Here is a 20,611-nt window from a genome sequence, read left to right as displayed (position 1 = left end):
TGTGTGTGTGTGTGTGTCTGTGTCTGTGTCTGTTCCTCTCACCATAAGGTGTACAGTACGCACAGCACATGTGGGAACTCATATTTACAGTCTGCAGAAAAAAGCGCTTAGCCTGGTTTCTGAGCAAAAATAAAAAATAAAGGATGTGAGATAGAGTGGTAGAGAGCAGGGCTTATAACCCAAAGGTTGCTGTTTTGATTCCCAGGTAGGCTGCTGTGGCTGTGCTTTTTGGCAGGGTACTTAACCTGAATCACCTCAGGTAATGTCCAGCTGGATTAATGGATAACATGTAAAAACTGTGTGAGTCACTGTTGAGTGTCTGTTGGTGTACTGTTAGCTCTGTATTTTATAGTACTACTGGATGCATGGCTGCTTGGTGTATTATAGTGCTCTTATGAATATTGTAGTTCTGTATTTTATAGTACTGTGAGGTGTTCTGTTGCTGGGTATAATTATGGCTGTTAGGCTGTCGCATGGTATACTGTAATTCTGACAGGTGTATTATTGCTTGCTATTTCATAGTGCTGTAAGGTGCACTGTTGCTCTGTATATTATAATGGTTAGGTGTACTGTTGGTCTGTATATTATAATGGTTAGGTGTACTGTTGTTCTTTATATTGTAATGCTGGCAGGTGTTCGGTATATTATAGTGCTGTCAGGTGTGCTGTTGTTCAGTATATTATAATGGTTTGGTGTAATGTTGCTTGGTATATTATAGTACTGATTGGTGTACTATTGCGCAGTATATTACAGTGCTGTAAAGTGTACTGCTGCTCTGTATAAATAATGCTGTTAGGTGTACTCTTGCTTGGTATAATGCAATGCTGTAAGGTGGATTGTTTCTCTGTGTTTTATAGTGCTGACAGGTATACTGTTGGTCTGTATATTATAAGGTTGCCAGGTGTACTGTTGCGCGGTCTATCACAGTGCAGTAAAGTGCACGGTTGCTGGGTGTACTGCAGGGCCGCATGCTGTCTCCTGCAGTGAGTGAGGCTGACAGCGCTGCTGAAAGGTGAAGCGCTCTGCGCAGTCGGACGTGCAATAAATATGGAGGACGTGGGAAGAAGCGTGTGTGTGTGTGTGTGTGTGTCTGCAGATGTGGAGGAGACATTGGGCTGTGGCATGTAAACACGCATTTGGCTCACATGCACGCACACATAACACACATAAATAATCTCACATACAGAGCCTTCAAACACCTGCATGCTCACACATGCACGTACATACGCGTACACATACACATGTACGTGAACGCTGTATAAACACAGAGACAAATGAGCTAACACGCGCAGTACTTTTACACAGAAGTTCGCACATGCATGTGTGCACATGCACACGTGCACACAGACATGCTGGTACATGGCTTGTGACATACGTAATCACTCACACACACACACACACACACACACACACACACACACACACCACCTGTAGTGCTGGATGGGCCTTTCCCCCACTAACTCTTAATTGTGACCGATGGACTGTAATTAGTGTCATTTGTTTTATTCCTTGTGAGCAGGAATAAGCCATTGAAACCAAAGGCAGGCAGAAAAAGGCTGCATGGGGCTGCATGGTCATGATGAGATATCTCTGCCTGAAAATACATCGCGCGCAGTCTGTCTGGACTCAGAACCAGAGCTCCATCCTCCGTTACAGATAGTGGTACATTAACAGCTGGCCCTGGTCCAGCTCGTTCAGAGCCTCCCAGGTGGTGCAACAGTCAGGTCCTCAGATTCTCTCACCCCTCTTGAGGTGCATATTGACACCTGTGCAGAATGCTGTTGCAGAACGCAGTGCTCCACGGGTCTTTATTCAGTCCTGGTTTGGATCCAGTGTTTCAACTCAGCTGCAGTACCTGCACATGAATTCACAGGTAGCACTGACAAGTTGTGTTTGGTTTTCTTGCCATTTCGCAGGAGCTCCACTGGGCCTGTACTGTAAATGTCACAATTAATTTAATCTTTATTTAGCCAGGAAGGTCAACTGAGAACTCATTTCTCTTTTACAACCTGGCAACCTGAGGGGACGAGGAATGCCAAGAATGCACAATCGCGTAGCCAATCCTCTGTGAGGGGGGGGGTTATTAGGTGGCCAGATAAAGAGTTTGGCCAAGATGCCGGGGTTACAACACCAGCCTTGTGCAACGGGATCTTTAACGGGAAAAGTGAGTCATGTCCTCGGTTTAACGCCTCGTTCGAAAGATGGCTCCTCCTGTAGCACAGTGGCCGATCACGGCGTTGGTGTGTCAGGCTTATTTGGTCCCGTGCCTGGGAATCAAACCTGCAGCCCTTTGGGCGCAAAGCCAGTGCCCTAACCAGCATGCCCCTGCTTCCTCCATCAGCAGTACCCATTCAGGACTAATCCAGCACAGCCCCACTTAGCCTCAGCCACGGCAGGGCAAGAAGGCCTCTTGGTTGTACGGCTGTTATGCCAGATGTGTGTTGCTTAGATACAAATCAGATACACACCAGATTTGGCTAATATACTTAGGAGAATGGTACAAGAATGGAGGAATGATTTTCTAGGTAGCATCAACATTGCTGGCTTTCCTTTGCTTTTGCTGTAAGGTAAGTCTGTGGTGGCTGTAATGACATTTTTGGTTAGACTACAACTGAGCAGGTAACTACTAAAAACTTTTTTAATGTGAAAAATTGTGATGGTCTTTTATGTGTCAAGTAAACACAGTGGCTGTCAGAGAACTGAATATGTTAAGAGTGTAAGAATGTGGAAACATTTCATATCCTGATATCCACATATCGTGTGACTGGCTGTAAGCAGGCAAAACTGTTTGTACAGTGGTGTTGCGCGAAAGCTCTTGCAGAGGATTTGAAACACAAACTCTCTTTCAGTTCTGCTGTCAGATGGAATGCTTCCAAGACGAAGCTGCTTTTTTCGAGACGTTCGGCTGTCATCATCCGCTCGTCAGTCCGTAAAGGTCAGATCTGATAAGGTCTTCGCTCGTGTTCGGATTTCACGGTCTTCAGCATCAGTTTTGGAATACACGGCCGAAGCTGTCTCACTCAACCCGCGCTGTCACCTGTTATTTTGTCATTGCCGTTGCATGTGTTGCGGCGGTGCAGTTATTGCGACCGCGGGGCCGGGATGGCAAATGGAGCAGACGTACTAAATCACGTGCTGTGCGGCACGACGGTCTGCCTGTAAAGAGGGTAAGCACTCTAAGTTGGCTGCCCTGGCAAGGTTAAAACACAGATAGGGACACCTGCCCATGATGAAGCACCCTCTTTTGAAAAAAGACACCCCCTCGATTGCAATGGACAGATACACGTGGCGTATGTAATCCGGTGAATACTGACTCACGACCGCATCGGCACACGTCACACAAATATACACACACACACACAAATAAACACATACATACACACACCCACACAAGGCATCGCAGTACAAGCAGTCACCAAACCATCCCCTCCCACCATCAGTGCCTGTGTCCTCAGTACACAAGGCAATGATACAGGCCCATGTGCTCTGACTTTAACTGTTGCCCTCTGTTAAACTTGGCTCCCTCTTTTTATTAACCTGATTGGCTACAGCGGGAACATGCAGTGACATAGCTAGCGTATTTATTGTAGTTGGCGCCCCCGGCGGGGAGCGTTGTCGCCCCACAGTTGCAGTGTCTGGAGCCTGGTATGCTCCCTGTGCATATTCTGTTGTCCTCCTGTATCCCTAAGGCACGCTGTTGAGGTCAGCCTGCACCTCTAAATCGTCCTGTGTGTGTACATACTGTATGTGTGTGTGCCGCTCAGTGAGGTAACATGGCACGCAGGGCGTGGTCCCTCCCTGTCCCCTGTGGCTGTGACCCTCTGCGGGACACAGAGGCCACTGAACACGGATGGATGATCACCAACACAAAGGCCGTCTGCGGCGGCGCTCTGGGGCCCTGAGTGTGCGGCCTGTTCCAGCCGCGGTCCCTCAGTTCCCATCATCCTCTGTGAGAGCGCAGGCCTCTCGCTCTCTCTCTCTCTCTCTCTCTCTCTCAGGAGAGGGGAATGGCTCTGCCCGAGCACCTGGGCCAGAACAGGAAGCAGCTGCAGGGGCAGATTACATGTGCTAATGATTTCTCTCTCTCCGTCTCTCCTGTTCTGCCTCTCGCTCTTTGTCTCTCTATCTCTCGCTCCTTTTCTCTCTTTCGCTCTCTGTCTCTATTTCTCTTTCTCTCTTCTCCCCCCCCCAGTTAGTTTGTCTTACTTTACGTTAATGTGACGCTTCCTGGACCTTGAATGGCTCCCTTCCGCTGTTTCAGCTGTTTGTGGAAGCGCTGCACTGTTCACGGCATCGCTGTCAGTATCCTCCCTCTGTACCACAGTAGCTCCTGTGGTACGAAAATAATAATAACTGTTAGGGCCAAATGTAAGTTGGAGCACTTTATTTGTGAAGAAGGTATATCAGTTCAAGTAAGGAATTCAAACATAGCAATTTTAGCAATTGGGTTTAGCAATTTAGAGTGTCTTAAGTAACCAGCATTGCTAAGCCATTCTCAAATGTTAGACTATAGGCTGTTTACTCTTTGAAGAGCTCAGTTTTCTTTTTAGCTTTTTGTAATAGTCTGCTTGCGAGTAGCCACGGTTTTGTTTGAGTTACCTCAGTTGAATTTATTAAAAGCTGTAATGTCACGAGTCTTTAACAACTGGGACGGGACAGTACCAGGCCACATGTCCAAACATCTTTGCGTGATATTAATCTTTGAGTTCCTGAGATTTTCATTTTTGCTGCCTCTAAATTGTTTTTGTGGGCGTCACAGCCTGAAAGCAGACAGGCAGCTATGACATAACAATATCTAACCGCAACAAATGAGACACACAGACACGCACACACGCATACACACTCATGTGCCAGTGTACTGTGTGCCAATTTGGTCTCAATTTGGAACCCTAAGGGGAGACGATCTGCATAGTTCTCCTAGTCAGCCTGTTATTTTTGGGTCCAGATGAATCGGTACTGTTCCGGTTCAGATCTGGCCTCGCAGTCCAGCAGGCCCTAGTGCTGTGATGTTCTGCGGTGCCGACGCTCAGAGACTCGTCTCAGACTCGCTGTGTAGGTTCTCCGGTCTGTGAGGGGAAGTCCCACAGCTCACTGGCAAGGACTCTGGGGCCTTTGCTGTTGGTGGAGAGCGTGTGTATTTGTTTGTATGAGTGTGTGTGTGTGTGTGTGTGTGGGGGGGAGTGAACAGACAGACTGGAAATGCTCAGACTCTCGCAGGGGAATACCTCGGGAATGCCTTTCCTCCTCCAGCCCTGATGCGCTCCTGTTCGACCTCATTGGCACCTGTTACTTTTCAGGAAGTGGCAGCTCCCCTGCAATACTTGGGCAATACCGGTAACTTCCCACATTACAAACGCCATTAAGCGCGTGAGAGTTTCACTTCAGTTTCACATTGGGAGAAACCTGTACCTGAATTCAAATGGAGAGAGAAGAGATGACTGGGTTTTAGCATCACTTCAGTTAGCTATAGTTACACACAGTCTGGTCTGAGTACCAGGTGGAGTTACTGTCACGCACGTGGTCTAAGCTTCTGGGTCCTTATGTTTAATTCGGCCCCCCTTGCTCAGTGCTACCATTTCCTAGTGATGACCACTGGTGGAAATGCACTTACAGGCTCTATCAGTCAGGAGGGTAAATGGAGAAATGTGTTGCTTACTTTGTTCAGATTATGATTAAGATGAAGGAAGCCCGATGATTAGTGTTTTATACTGAGCTTTTGTTGCACAAGTGAGCCCTGTAATGAATGAAAAGCAGTAGGAAGATCAGTTGAAGCGGGATTTATCGGAATCTGTATTTGCCTTTGATCACTGAAAAATGATAAACCGCAGGCTGAGATCTGGTGACTTTCATCTTCGCAAACAGAACTCAAAACAGCCCTGCGTACTCATTCCACGATTTCAACACTTGTGTTTCTATTTTCACACATGCCCTAGTCATACTTGCAGAAAACCCTCTGTGTTGCTATAAAAAAATGATTGTCTCTGTTGAAGCACTTGCAAGTTTGACCAATCAGAGCCTAGTGCATTGACACATAAGGCTCACTGTTAGTTACAACAAACATCCTTATTGTTGTTTTTGTGGTGTCCTGAAAAGAACCCAGAGGAATATGCTCTTGCTCCCCTAACCTGAAATAACCATGAATAACATGATCATTAGACTTTCATTAGACTCATTTTCATTCAACTTGAATGGATATACTTTTGTTCTTTTGTGCTGGAATTCACTCTGGGTAAGAGCATCTGTGAATGAATGTAATGTAATGTAATGTAATTGTTGAAGCATGCAGTTTTCCGATGCTATCCTGTGGACCACACGGCTTTGGCCCTAGTTGCCAAATTGCTAAGGTCAATGCACTTGTGTCTCTACCAGCTAGCTTGTTCCATGTCTGGCAAGCTATTGAAACTATATGTCATTGAGCACTTCTATTCTTGTGACTCCTTGTATGGCTTTTGCTGGTGTTGTACTCTGCCTCACTTGTAAGTCACTTTGGATAAAAGTGACTGCCAAATGAATAAATGTAAATGTAAATGGTCACAGAGCGGGAATAGGGTTGAATGAATGGGTAATGTAGTAATGTTGTAATGTTGGATTGATCCAATCATTAGTACTAGTATTAGCATTAGTACTATTTCAGTAGGCCAATCAGGGTGAGTCTGTTCAGGGATGTTAAAGAGAGCCAATCATCAGCGGTCACAGGGCAGACACTGCGGATGAAAGAACTCTGACATGCAGGGCTGTTTGCCGTTCTCCGCCAGAGAAGACAAATCAGGCTGCTCGTAGCGAAGCATGAGCGAGGTGTGGGTTTTGTGTGTGTGTGTGTGTGTGTGTGTGTGTGTGTGTGTGTGTGTGTGTGTGTGTGACTTCGATAGAATAAACGGCGCTCATCGACGCCTCTGCGCAAAATGCGAAACAAAATCCCTCCGCTCTCCCTCGCGCATCAGATCGGCCTCTCAGGTACGGCCGAGATAATGAGCCCGTCTTCAGAGAAAATGGCAGCAAAGAGCCTCCTCTCCCCGTCTAACCTTCCCCCGGTGGAGTAATTGGTCAATACGCTAAAGGTGAATGTCAGTCCGCGTTTTCCGCGGTAATGACCTGGTTGAAGTGGCATTGACCGGCCGAATGGTAAGCGTGTCTTTTTCTGCCGTTGTTATCAGGGAGAGGAAAAAAAAATAATGGGAAAAAAAAGCTCCAATAAATAGACAAGCCTGTGTCTGTCATGTTTGTGCTGTCTGTCACAGTGGCCATGCTGTAGTTTGGCGCGAAGGCCTGACCTTTAGCAGCCCGTGCCCCCCGTACCCCCTTCAGTCCCCCCCCCGGCGGAGCGCTGCCCTCAGCCTCTGTGTGCTTGGCAGGCCCTGAGACGGCCGGCCTGACCGCGTGTGACACAGCGTTGCCCGCGAGCCAGCTCACACACAAATGAGCATTGTGGCTGACAGGCCAGCTTTGTATCTTAAAGTCATTAGCAGTTTCCCAGCGATTTGGCTTTTTCCTGCTCTCCCCTGCGCACGCCTCCGTCTGCTGTTCCCGGGGATGGGGGGCGGGGCTGTGGGGGGATTTTGGGGGGGGGGGGGGGGGGGGGGGGGTTACAGGAGGCTCTTTGACTCGCGAGTGATTTCAATAGCGGGATTTGAATTTTTAAGTCGGTTTCCCTCTGCGGGATTCATTTCATGCTGGTGTTCAGCGTGGGAGGGCTTGTGATTCGCTATGAAAAGTTGTACACTGCTCTCTCTCTCTCTCTCTCTCTCTCTCTCTCTCTCTCTCTCTCCCTCTCTTTCTGTGTCTCTATCTCTGTCTCTCTCTGTAAAAATCAAATTCAAAGGCTTTACTGGCTTGCCTTCCAATGATAATAATATTGCCAAAGTAATCATTCTTAGCAATCAGGGTGTAACATGTAAACAGATCAGTAATGAATCTCTCTCTCTCTCTCTTTCTCTCTCTGTCTGTGAATTGCTTTATACTGGAAACGGCATATGATGGTTATGATCTAAGCATTTTTCATAGGTGTCCTGAAATGGCTCAGATAACAGGTCTGTGTGTAGCATCGAGATGTGGACTGATTTCTGAGGTGCATTTTTCACTGCCACGATGGCAGTTTGTCTTTTTAACAGCTCAATAATCCATTTCTCAGAGAAACCCAAAACCAAAAAGAACTGCCAGTGATGGCCTTACCTCACTGAAATGCAGAAGACTCATATATCAAAGCCGTTGTAATTCATATTAATGTTAACATTCAGCATAAAAAATGCGTGTGTGAGAGAGGGAGTGGGTGTAAGAGAGAGTGGGTGTGAGAGGGAGAGAGTGTGTCTGTGAGAGAGGTTTTTGTATGTGGGTGGCAATGCAGCATAGCGGTTAAGTAACAGGACTCATAACTGAAAGGTTGCTGGTTCAATCCCCGCTGGGACACTGCTGCTGTACCCTTGGGCAAGGTACTCAACCCACAATTGCCTCTGCTGTATAAATGGATAACATTGGAAAGAACTGTAACTGTAAGTTGCTCTGGGTGGGTTTCTGCTAAATAATGTGTGTGTGTGTGTGTGTGTGTGTGTGTGGCAGGGAGACTCTGCATTAATGTAAGATGTGCTGAGGGTCTCCTGGTGGTTCCTGACACTTGATTGGCTGATACTCCAACAGTCTGATGCCTGGCTTACCTGGTGGGAGATGGGAGCCCTACAATGCCCCACTCCACTCAGAAAAAGGAACACTTACTGTAGTATTATGAGCAATGTAAGAGCATTGACATTTTATTCAGGTTTAACTTCTTTACTGCTCACAACTGTGTGTTGAGTAAAATTTAAAAATGAGACAATTAAAGGGCTTTATGTACACAACTTGATGCTGAGTTGGATGGTGCTGATCTGAATCCCTTTGGAAATGGTTAAACCTGTGACTCCTCATTTTCGGCGCACTGGATAGAGCATGTGCATTTAGCCTTAAACAGTCACAGTGCCCTTTGAGTTACAGTTTACCATGTTAATCAAGGGCTTTGTGTCTCTCGTTAGCTGGTGGAGGGGGTTTTTGTTTTCTCCACTGATTAAGCTCAAAATGGAATACAGCTGGGCAAGGTGTTCTAAGAAGGAATGCATGCTTTGCTGGAGAGCCAGGTCAAAGCTCTTCCACTTGGACCTCCATGTTATGACAGGCCTGCTGAGGCCAGCCTGTCAATCAAACACACAGCCAATCAAAAAGGCAAGGATGTTTTCCTCTCTTTTCCCCCCCTTCAAAAGCAGGCAAGAGAGCAGATGAACAGCTCGAGCCGCCCTGCGCGCTGACTGTGTTACGCACCTAGAGAAGTGCAGGAACGCACTCTAAAAATAACCGAGGTGTCCTCGCGCTCCGGCTGCCTGTTTGCAGATGCCTGCTGTTCGCCGGCCCTGTCCATTCAGGTTACTGCGGCCTCGTAACGGAGAGAGAGAGAGCGCTGGAACACCCTCCGCTGACGCCTCCAGAGTTATTTAAAGTGACAGCGCTGCTCTTTATTTAATCAAGTGCATGCACGCGGGACTGAGAAAGGAGGGCCGGCCCATCCCTTTTGCTATCGCGGTTATGTGTTTGCTCAGCTGGCTCTCCTAGCCTGGGTGGCTCTCGTGGCATTTTGTACATCAGCCATTCGTACACCTGGATTTCTCCTGACGCAAAAAGCACCATTGCCCAAAGGCAAAAGTGGAGTTCCCCATCCACGATTTGAACCCGCAGCTCCACTTCTAAAGACCTAAACGCTGCTTCGACGCGCCTTTGTAACGGGTGACATTTTTCACTGTATTTTCGCTGCAGTCACTACCCGTTTTCACTTGTCGTTTCTTGTGGTGGCGGTGGGGTTTTCCGAGCGTACAGTAAGGAGGAAATGACAGAGGAGACGCAGCACGGCCTTCGCCTGAGCTTCAGAATGCCTTTAATCAGTGGCAATGAGAGGGTCTGTGTGGCAGAGAGAAGCATTAGGAAGGGGATAGAGTTCATGCTGTCATCTCTCCAGGTAAACCCCAGGGGGCTAGGCCAGACGCCTCCCCCTGGTTTTCTGTACCACACCTCAGTCTTCAGCTGATTATATATAGGAGCTAGCTGCAGTCAACGCAAGTGCTGGCCCTCAAATGCTAAATGGCCTTCACTCCCATTCGCTGTAGTCCTGTACAGAGAGAGTTGGCCGCTGTGTAGCTGAGAGAAGGCTGTAATTTGCCCAGTGAAAATGACAGGTCTGAAAGTGATGCTGAAGTAGAGCTCTCTGTGTCTGGCTATAGAGGGAACCCATGGGAAGCAGAGCTCAGGGGAGCTGGGGAGGCAGAACATGACTCAGAACACACTCAAACACACACACTCACACATACACAAACACACACACACAGATTCTCTCTCTCTCACATACACACACACACACACACACACACACACACATTCATGTTCATCATTGGGGATGTGGGACTATAAGGCCAGGCCAGTAACACGTGCCCCAGTGACTGCCCACTTCCTGCCCCCCCCCGTCTCTTCCTCATCTAAACACCCCTCCCCCTCCCACTCCCACTCCCCTTCTGACCTGGCAGTGCTGATACCTCACCCACCCCCAGCTCAAGGAAGGCACTCACAATGACCTGTGTAACCGTATCAGGTTTTCCGCATACCGCCTCTCACAGCTGCCGTGTCAGGTCTCTGTGAGTAGAGCTGGTACCTCCTTGCTTTTCAAAAACCTAAGCACTGTTTGTACACTCCATAACACACACACACACACACACACACACACACACACACACACACACACTCTTGTCTGAAACCGCTCTAACTTCAGCCCAGAATCCTTCCTTTTACACACTGCCGTGGGCGTTTTTGTGGTGTCTCGCTGCCAGTCACTCCACCACTCTGCGCTGATTAGACCTGTCACCGGAGAGTGTCCAGACCCCTTTTGCCACTTTCCCCTCACACTCCACTGCAGGTGACATCACAGAGTCACGTGACATTCCTTCCCCTCCGGTCGATAGTGACAAAGAGGCTCTACATACTGTCTGTAGGGACTGTACTGTTCAGCCTAATGTGGAGCATGTTCTCATAGTAACACCATAGTAACAGGCCCTCCTGATCCAGCAAGTTTCCATTAAAATGTTTCGGAGGAGCAAAGCTGCTGGTGAGCCCGGGCCCAGCAGTGCCCCCTCATCCGCTTCAGGATTAAAGGCAAGGACTTCCTCTGGCCCGCGGTAAATATTAGTCAGTTGACTGGTGGTAATGGCAGCGCAGTTTGTCCTGCTACCCACAATCCCTCGGCTCCCCCTTGGACCCCAGTGGGTGGCCTTATTTAGAAGGGTGAGGGTTGCCAGGGCAGCCTGGCAGCATAGGCTGGTGACCCAAACGCTCTGGAGCTCGGAGGCTGACCCGTACCCTCTGCTCTCAGATCAGCAGCGCGTTTACACCTTTATGGGAAGAATAAAAAGGGGCGCGTAAAAAATTGACCATCCTGTGAAGTGCGCAGTTAACAAAGACAGCGGTCTGCTGTTATCCCAAGGCTTCCCCACAGCGAATCCTGTGTGATGAGGCTTTACAGTTTCAGGGAGGGTCATGCGCACTGCTCATGAATGTGTGCGCATAAGGAGACCAAAGCGGTAAAGCATTCAGGTTGTGCCAGGTAGCTCTCAGAGACTTTATGCGGGGAAGTATTTTTCCGAAACAATTAAAAGGAAGGCTTTCCGCGAGTACAAGCCTGGTAAAGCCAGGCGAACGTGTGAAATTAATAACCCTATTTGCATGGGAAATGCTTTGCAGAGCTCTTGACTTGCTGTCTAATAAAAGATGAGAGGTGACCAAGGAAACATAATTGGCTTCTCGGCTGAGGCTGAAATTATGCACTGTTCCGTCGACTCCTACAAGTACCTGTTCATCATTTCTTGACATTATAAATCAAAGACGTTTTGCCAGAATGCTTAATGTGCTCCATTTTACAGCATTAATCACATCTTGATCAGAATTGTCATTTACTTCATTTGGCTCTCTTGCTCTGTTATTAGCCAATTGTTCTTCTGCTCTTCGTAATTCTTCATCTGACGTTGTATTGCTTTGATTGTAGTAAGTGTAATAATAGCATGCCATGTTCCCTGAAAGCTTTCTGGAAAGGGGAGCCATGCTGTAATTAAAACAATGACATCCTCAGGTTAACTGTTTGCAGCTAGGAAGCAGTGATATGCATGCTGTATTGGGTGGAGTTTAGTGTGCAGACCAGACTTTTTAATGTTCAGGGATCATGGTGCCCTCTTCAGCTATTATAATAGAAAAGACTGTCCATTAGACCACATTTAAAAAGGGGGCTGTGAGCACTACACCTCATTTAAGATGGGGGCGCTGACCACTACACCACATTTAAGAACAGACTCTAAGCACTAGACCACATTTAATAAGAGCGTGCTATGTAGGTCTCAGTGTTGCTCTAAGCCAGTGTGTCCTGCCATTTTTAAGCCTGTGTTCTGTCTTGTGCATGGTACAAAGCCATTCAGCCCAGAATAGTTTCAGTATTTTAGTGCGTTTGCATGTTGCAGAGGAAGGACCCTCTTCATTTGGGATGCGAGTGAACTTCGGTTCATCTCCTGACTGCGGTTCCCACAGCCCTGGTCAGGGACTTTGCTCTGGGAAGTGTCCGACTGGGAAACCGCAGGCCCTTTCGCCTGGGCTTGTTATGGCCCGATTGTTTGTTTTTATTTTCTTAAGAGGGAGGCCGAGGCGGGGTGCAGTCCTTAATGATGGGAAATTCCTCTTCGGGCAACCGCGGTACCTCATTGTTAGCGCGGTCAGCGCGCGGTGATGTTATGCTACACCCTGAAAGCGGGGTTTAGGCCTAAATATAGCTGCAGCATAAAGGCTCTGATACCTTTGTCACGCACCCTGTGCTCTTTATGAAGTGACCACTCCCTTTTTTACAGACATGAAGAGCAAAAAGCTTAGGAACTTAACTTAGAGCATTTTAGCAATTGTTTAACAGAAAAAATGGTTTTCAAATATCTTCCTAAATTACTGTGACTCTGCTCAGACGCATGCCGCTGTTTGGTGCAGTTTAGCAGCACAGATCAGGGTGTGGCTAAATGTGGCTTACGATAATGTAGAACCAAACGGACACATCATACCTGGACTGATATTATGCCAGGATATCCTTGGTGGTAGGCCGTGAGCTAAGGGAAGTTTCAACTGATAACCGCCCTCAACCTCTGCTGAGCAGGCCTGTGACATTGTGATTACCTGATACGAGTTTTAAGTGGGCTGTCCCACCTATAACTTTTTTCTGCATTACCTTTATGCACCTCACACTAAGTATCTCATTCGAGATTGGGTCACGTTACATAAACTGATTTTGACAAAGAAGTCAGAGGTCATTTTTACCTTAAACCACTGTTTTTTTTTTAAGCTATATTCAGAATCTTTTCATGTGATGGCCAGGAAGTCAGAGCTGGCACGGAAGATGCAGGGCTCCGTGTAAATGAGCTGTCCTGATTTGAATTAGCACAGAGTAAAGCAGAAATAGGTTGAGTGTCAATATGAAATCCTGGTAAACAGCTCGCCTGCCCTGTTTGTAGCACACCAGCCGCCACTGGCGGTCCCAGGATACTGTCCTCGGCAGGCTTTTCATATGGCTGTCAGCGCGCCGCGCGGCTAACGCTAATCCTACCTCAGGGACAGGTGTCACGGCTGTCTTTTCAGGTAGGGTGACCTGTTTTTTTTTTTTTACACAGGCTGTGGTAGGATTTCACCGAGAACGCTTACCTTCGCGTTCGTGCGCTCTCTCTACAGAGCCTACCTCGTTCCCGCGGCGACCCCCACCCCCTGAGTTACGCTGTTGGCAACCTGCATATTTTTTTAATCTGTTATGTCACCGAACGCGTGTCATATTTCATGAGCTATTTATAATACACAGCCTCATAGTCTCTAATCTGAGATATTTTCGGATGAGCTTGCAATGGTATGAAATGTGTCACATGTGGGACTTCGATTTCGGAGCTGTCAGCTCTCAGACCTGGTGTGTTGTGTGTATTTAACACACAGTCCTATTTGCCTAGAACAGGGTGGCCTTATTTTATATAACCTCTCAAGGTATGACTGAGACCAGGGACTGCTGGCTCGCAGAAAACACCTGGACTGGTCTTTCTCTTTCATACCTCTCCAAGGCGCAGGGGAATTCCTGCTGCTGAAAAACCCTATAAATTTCACACCTTCAAAAATCATCCGTTGAGCATTCAAATTTAAAATAAAATGGTGCTTTTTAGTCAAGGCTCCAAGGTTCCTGTTTTTGAGGCGGTGCTGAGTTTGCATGGCTGAGTCCTTATAAATTCGCTTCACGCGTAAAGAAAACCAACTTCCTGCAAGCTCCTTTTGAGTGGGAGGCGAACGCTCCACAGTCCAGCTGGGCTTCATTCAGTCCCCTGCAGCCTGTTACAGTCCTGTCCGGTCACACGTACGTGTTAATGAGGGCAGCTGTCCAAGCGCCCCAGCCCCCCCCCCCCCCCCCCCACCCTCCAGCTGATAGATAGGTTCTCTTTCGGGAGCCCTCCGTTCTGGCCATAATGACTCCCACCTCCGGGAGTGACTGTCTGGCAAATGAGCTGTGTGGGGCTACATTTCCTGTCAGAGCCCCTCCCCCCCAGAGGTCAGGGCCCGCCTCCTGCCCCCAGCACCTCTCTGATGGGTTAAATGAAACCAGTGATGTAATGTGTGTGTGTTCCAGCTGGTGAGTCACTGGGACTCTCCACAACAGCCTATTTTTTCCCCTCTCTCTCTTTTCCTGCTTTTCACAGGCATCGAGTCAGAGCAGTCACTATATCGGTCATTGTGTTGTCTGGCCTAATGGTGGGTGCCAATGATTACCATACAATTTAAGGATTAGGTGGCCTGTATATTGCCTGTATAGTGCCTGCCATGAATTGATGCCCACAAACAGTCACTGAAAAGGTAAATTACCTGAATCAGCCTGAACAGATGTAGATACCACCAGTGGTAGCCGTAAGAAATTAAGGTGATTCATCTTAAGTGTCTCACTTCTGTTTATCTGCGAATGTGTTCGGGGTTTTTGAGATGTTCCTCAATGAATCTGTTGACTCTTTATAATAGCTTTTTGCTTGTGTTGTACTCTGCGTCACTTGTAAGTCGTTTTGGATAAAAGCGTCTGTCAAATGAATAAATGTGATGTAAATGTAAATCTGTTATATGAGAGGATTCTATGCCGTATAATGTACTATGACCATAACAGGTTTTAATATTTTCCTAACACTGGTGGTGTTATGGGGAACACAGTATTCTTCACATTTGTTAAATTAGCCAAATTTGAAATAATGGTGGTTCTGTAATTTGAGCAAGTGGAGACAAAAAAGATGACAATTTTCCCTTCTGAAGATAATCATATGGCTTCCGGTGGGTCGTTATACGGTATAGCTGTGCCGCCCCATTCCTGTAGCGGGTCTGTGACTCGCTGTGGTCTTGCTGATAACGTTGTCCTTTCACAGACTCTGCACCTTAGCGTTTATGCGGTGGCCTTGTTGTCCAAAAAGGTGTTTAATGTGACAGTAATGTGGGGAAACTCCATCCCTGTGTGTGAGGCTCAGGCGCAGGTTGCAGGGGAAATCCATGCATACTTTCAGCTGTGGGCTTTTTCCGCTCGGCGCTGGAGGCAGGCCTGGGAATGCCGAGGTGCCAGAGTGCGCGGCACGCCCCGTCGCGGCCGAGTACGTCAGAGGCGCTGCGCTAAACACAGCACCGTCCTCCTCTAACGGTGCTTCGCAGACGGGCTCTTTTCCTCGGACGCGCCTCTCCCTTCCCATCGCTGCTGGGCACGCGTCTCTGATCCTGTGCCACTGTAGCAGGACTGAGAGTCCCACCCTGACCCCTCACGCTGAAACACGCCCCCCCAAGGCTTGCCAGTCAGCTTATCTCGGGAGTGTCAGCGCCGCGGCGACTGCCGCCCCCCTCCCCCGCCCTGAAGAGCAGGCGCTCTGGTCCCGCGGCTCCTCCCCCGCTGATTCAATCTCGCATCGATCCTGCCTCCAGCTGCACTCGCCCCGATGGCTCCGCCCTGAAGACCGGATACCACAGATCCGCACATCACACGGATGGCTCGTGTCGCTCAGCATGCCCTCTCCCAGCCCGTCCGGATGACGTGGGGATCAGTGAATCTGGCCTTGTCTGGCGCAGTGCCGATCATTGAGAACGCAAGCGAAACGGCGTGATGGCCCACCCTGAGGAACTGAAGTGATCATGTACAGTAGTGTTTTTCTGTAAGAGACAGAGAGCAGAAGAGCAACCACACGGAAACACAGCAGAGGAGACGTGGACGCAGGAGGCGAGAGGCAGCTCCACTGCCCCGCCCCCCCCCCGACCGCGAACCGCGCGCCGCTGTCACCTGCGACTAAACGGCGGCACCTCTACATGTTAATCGCCTCCGACTGCATCCCAGACACCACCGTGCACACTAAAATGAGGTCGTTTCTCAAGGCTGCGCCTGGCGAGCACCTCCCCAGCCCGGGTGGCTCACACACAGAAAGAGAGCGGAGCACGTTTCAGCTGCCTCCCATTAACGCAGAGTGCCAGGGAGCCAGCCTGAAATATGGGGGAGCATTAGCTCTCAGGAGAGGGTGCAAGCGGCTCGGCGGGTAACACAGTGAAGATTCTCGTCTCGGCTGCAGTGCGTATTCACAGAGACAGCGCAAGTGTCTGTGGTGCCCAAAGGAAGTGTGGATTGGGGTTACGGGGGTGAACTGGGGCGTGTTTGGCAGTAAGCAGTGCCTTGGTGAAGTTGAGAAATGTGCGTGCCTCTCTCAGTGAAAGGGCGTGCAGAGCCGCGTTTGCCCGCCGGTTAGGCTGCGGGGTAGAGCAGACCTCTGTGATGGATGTCACCTCGTCCACCAACAAACAATGGCCATACGTGTTAGGAAGCAGGGATGGGGGGGGTGACTAATTTCATGTTTCTGTTCCATTTTAGCAGAAAACACTTCGTCTGATCAGCGGGCCCTGCTGTTCCCCACGGCTACATCCCTCACCCCTTTTTTGTCCGCGTCAGCAGCGGTGGCTGCAGGTGTAGCTATACAGAGGCAGATAAATCAGTGCACCGGTGATAAATCCCGCCCCTCTCCCCATTTCCAAAGCTCTCCCATTACCCCGGCACAGTCCTGTTGTCTCCCAAATCAAGCCCCACGCCCCTCCTCTCCCCCTTCAGCTGGGGAGTGACTCCTGAAGGCATTTTATGCGGCCTTCTAATTCTGTGCTCTGTTTGGATTACCCTGACCAGTCATCCCGGCTTGCTCTGCTCCCAGACCCGAAATCAATATCCCATTTCGACACCCCCCCCTCCCCCCACCCCACCCATAGCCTCGCGTAATTATAACTGCAAATAAAGCCCTGCGTCCAGCCTCAGCACAGCCAATCAGGAGGCCGTCGCTAATCGCATCACCCCATTGTACACAGGCGCATAACCAAGGCAACCCTCTCTGCCTGGGCGTGGCGGCTTCGGCTGCGGTTGCCAGATGCTCAGGCGTGACATCCGACGGGGGATTTTGTGAATGGGGAGAGAGGGGGGGAGGCGGTGAGGAAACGGATTCACCCAGCACGTGAACAGCGAGTGAACAGGGGCGGCAGTGTAGCGTAGGGGACAGGTGCAGATGCCGGTACGATTCCCTGCTGGGGCACTGCTACTGTATCCTTGGGCAAAGTACTTAACCCACAATTGCCGCAGTAAATATCCAGCTGTATACGTGAATAACATGTAAAAATTGTAACATGGTTTTGTCACTCTGGATGAGAGCGTCTGTATGTAATTTAATGTAATGTAACGTGCAGGTCTAATCTGGTCAGAAATGCTGGTGATTATCAAATAGCTTCCGTGTGTGTCGTTTCTCTCGTGCAAGCACACAGGTTGGCTTCGCCTCTCCATGTGAAGGGCCCTGAATCCTCTTGGTACAGAGTAATAACACTTGTGCAAGAGAGCCGTTGAGCACCCTGCTGGAATGGATGCACATATGATACGATGTCAACCGCTGTAGGCTTTTAGGCCTTGGCTTGAGCTTGCATCTGTTGGGCCGGTTTAAGTGCCCAGAAATGGCCGCCGAAGCTTTCCGGCGGTGCCAGCGTTCTGCCTGGGTATTTGGGCGCCTCTCCAAATGAGTCCTCCTAAAATGAGAATCATTCCGAAATCTCTTTAAATGGAATTAGAGAGAAGCCATTAAGACCGTGTCCTCGGTGCAGGCTCTCCTAACTGATGAAGCCCTATCAGACAGGCAGGGCCTTCTTCTCATTCCTCCTTTTAATAGAATGTTGCAGGGTGCCACTCTCCTTAGCATACACCTGGTAATTAAACCCGTGGCACCGCTACATAAAATCAATGTGATTCTCTCATATCTATCACGCCACTGTTTAAACTGCGAAATAGGGGTCTCGGGGTTCTCCACTTAAGAAAATTACTTTTCAGGAACAGGCTGGGGAAAGTTTGAATAAGGAAAGTCAACGGCCCTCCATTAATGCGTAGACATCTCTCAGACACTGTGCTGAACGGAGATACCTGCATCTGGCGATTAGGCTATGGTCTGTGCGGGTTTTCTAGTGCCGTGAGGTGACCCATATCAGATGAGAAACGAGGAAGCAGAACCAAAAGCTATAGCAGTGGATTTAATAATGCTTAAGATAGGATAGACCTGTGAAGCACAATTCACTGAGGTTATATTGGGCATTTCAGCTCAGAACTTAGTTTTAGAAAATGGCAGTTGTTTTGGTGTCCAGTGTTTCCAGCTGAGTGCCGATGTTGTGGGCACAGTGGATGTTCGCTGAATGAGGTGGGTGTTCGATAGACATTGCCTGGCCCCTCGTGATGAAAATGGAGGCCTTTTAGACTGTAAAAAGCGCATCATCTCCGTGAGGTAAACTCAGGCCTCGTCTCCGCGTTCCGCTCGCGTCGGCCGCCTGCCTCCGCCGCAGCCCGCAGCTGGACCGGAGAGCGCAGGTAATGACTGAAGCGGCCATTCGGCTGCGATTTTAATCATCATCGCTGTCTCGCGGAGAGAGCACCCACTGTTACGCTGAAAGCCAAGCACGGGCGGTAATTGTGGCAGTTCATCTGAAGCCCGAGTCCTGTTGGCCGGGAGTAAACACGAGTAAATAGAACATGTCGGAAAAAGCAGAGGCTGTTCAGTTGAGAGCAGGTACAGGAAAAAAAAAAGAGACAGATATTCTGATCGTGATCAAGGTCAACTCTGAGAAATGGTGGTGAAAAATGCGCTTTTGTAATCGCATGATATCTGTTGATGGCTGCAAAAGCTCATGTTCTGTAAAAGCAATCTCCTATTTTTTTGATCCGGCTTTCTGAATATTATTTTTCTCTGACAGAACGGTTGTGTTTGATTGATAATGAAGTTGAATTAGTTAAACCTTCCACAAAGAGGTGTTAATTTTACTTCACTGAATATCTGAAAATGTACATTTAATTACACATAATGTGCGTACACATCACATCATCATCATATGTTTCTGTAGCCAGAACTGAACTCAGGGTTAATCTACAGTTTTGTTTTGTTTTATGGTTTTTTGGTGGTGGCGGTGAAGTGAATTTCTTCCTTTGTCTGACTGGCTTGTGTGTGTTTTTTTTTTTTTTTTTCTCTGCCCTGCAGTATCGAATTACAGCAATGTGGTGGAGGCGAACTCGGACTCTGACGACGAGGACAAGCTACACATCGTGGAGGAGGACAGCCTTCCAGACGGCGGCGACTGCGATGGCGGCGTGCCCGGCCACCCGGCGGCGCTGGAGCAGAACGGGGCGGAGCACGAGGAAGAGTGGGAGGAAGGTGAGAGGCGTGTCTGTGCGGCAGAGCACCATCCGGGAGGCTGTCTCTCAGCGTCTGTATCTCTCTGTTCTTATCTCTATCTGTCTCTCTCTTTCTCTCTTTCCTTCTTTCTCTCTCTCTTCCTCTCTCTCTCTTTGGTGCTTTGTCTCTCCATCTGTCCTTTAACCTCCCTCTCACTCTCTTTTTTTGCTTCCTTTCTCTGTTGCTGACAATTGATGTCTCTCTTCCCCCTGCTCTCTTTCTCGCTCTCTCTCTTGGTTACTGTCTGTCCCTCATGTTTTCTGTTGATCTGTCTGTCGCACACACACACACACACACACACACACACACACACACACCCACACACACCAGCCTACATGGTGGTCCTGATTCATTAAATGTTTTTTGAAAGCCCAAAATACTGATGTTTTTTTTAGTCCTCTCACAATGCTCATGTTGCTTAAATTGACAGTTGTGGGATTGTGAGGTGCCAGACGTGGTATTTAATCATTTGATGATTATGTAAAATGTGGCACTTTCCCAGTAGCACTTGATGAATCCCACCAACCATTCACTGCCTCGCACTCTGTCACTCATTGTCTATTTATACTGGACTCTTATTTTTAGAGGAGGGTGAAGGCTTTAAACATAAAGAAAAGGGTATGATGTCACAGAGCGAATCAGGAAATGCTGTCATAAGAAGGAAGGAAGCAGAGGAACTGTGGGCTGCTTAGGAGAGAGAGAGAGAGATGAGCTATGCTGCCACGGTGACGTTAGGTAAGGACTGTCAAGATCAAGGTGGCGCAGTGGGACACGGTTAGCACTGCTGGCGGTTCTCTGGGCCATTTTTGCAGCTG

At 48.6% G+C, this 20,611-nt stretch overlaps 1 protein-coding gene across 1 annotated transcript in view; it reads left to right on the top strand.

Moving 5' to 3' along the window:
- LOC118771537 (zinc finger E-box-binding homeobox 1-like) overlaps window positions 1-20,611 on the top strand; it is a 70,233-nt gene that overhangs the window by 31,341 nt on the left and 18,281 nt on the right. The window contains exon 2 of the mRNA XM_036519544.1: window positions 19,602-19,775. Within this exon, the coding sequence (XP_036375437.1) occupies window positions 19,602-19,775 (174 nt within the window). The remainder of the gene's footprint in view (window positions 1-19,601; window positions 19,776-20,611) is intronic.

Source organism: Megalops cyprinoides, chromosome 24 (assembly GCF_013368585.1).
Source record: "Megalops cyprinoides isolate fMegCyp1 chromosome 24, fMegCyp1.pri, whole genome shotgun sequence".
In the NCBI taxonomy this organism is placed as follows: domain Eukaryota; kingdom Metazoa; phylum Chordata; class Actinopteri; order Elopiformes; family Megalopidae; genus Megalops; species Megalops cyprinoides.
This window is presented reverse-complemented; position numbering and strand designations above follow the sequence as displayed.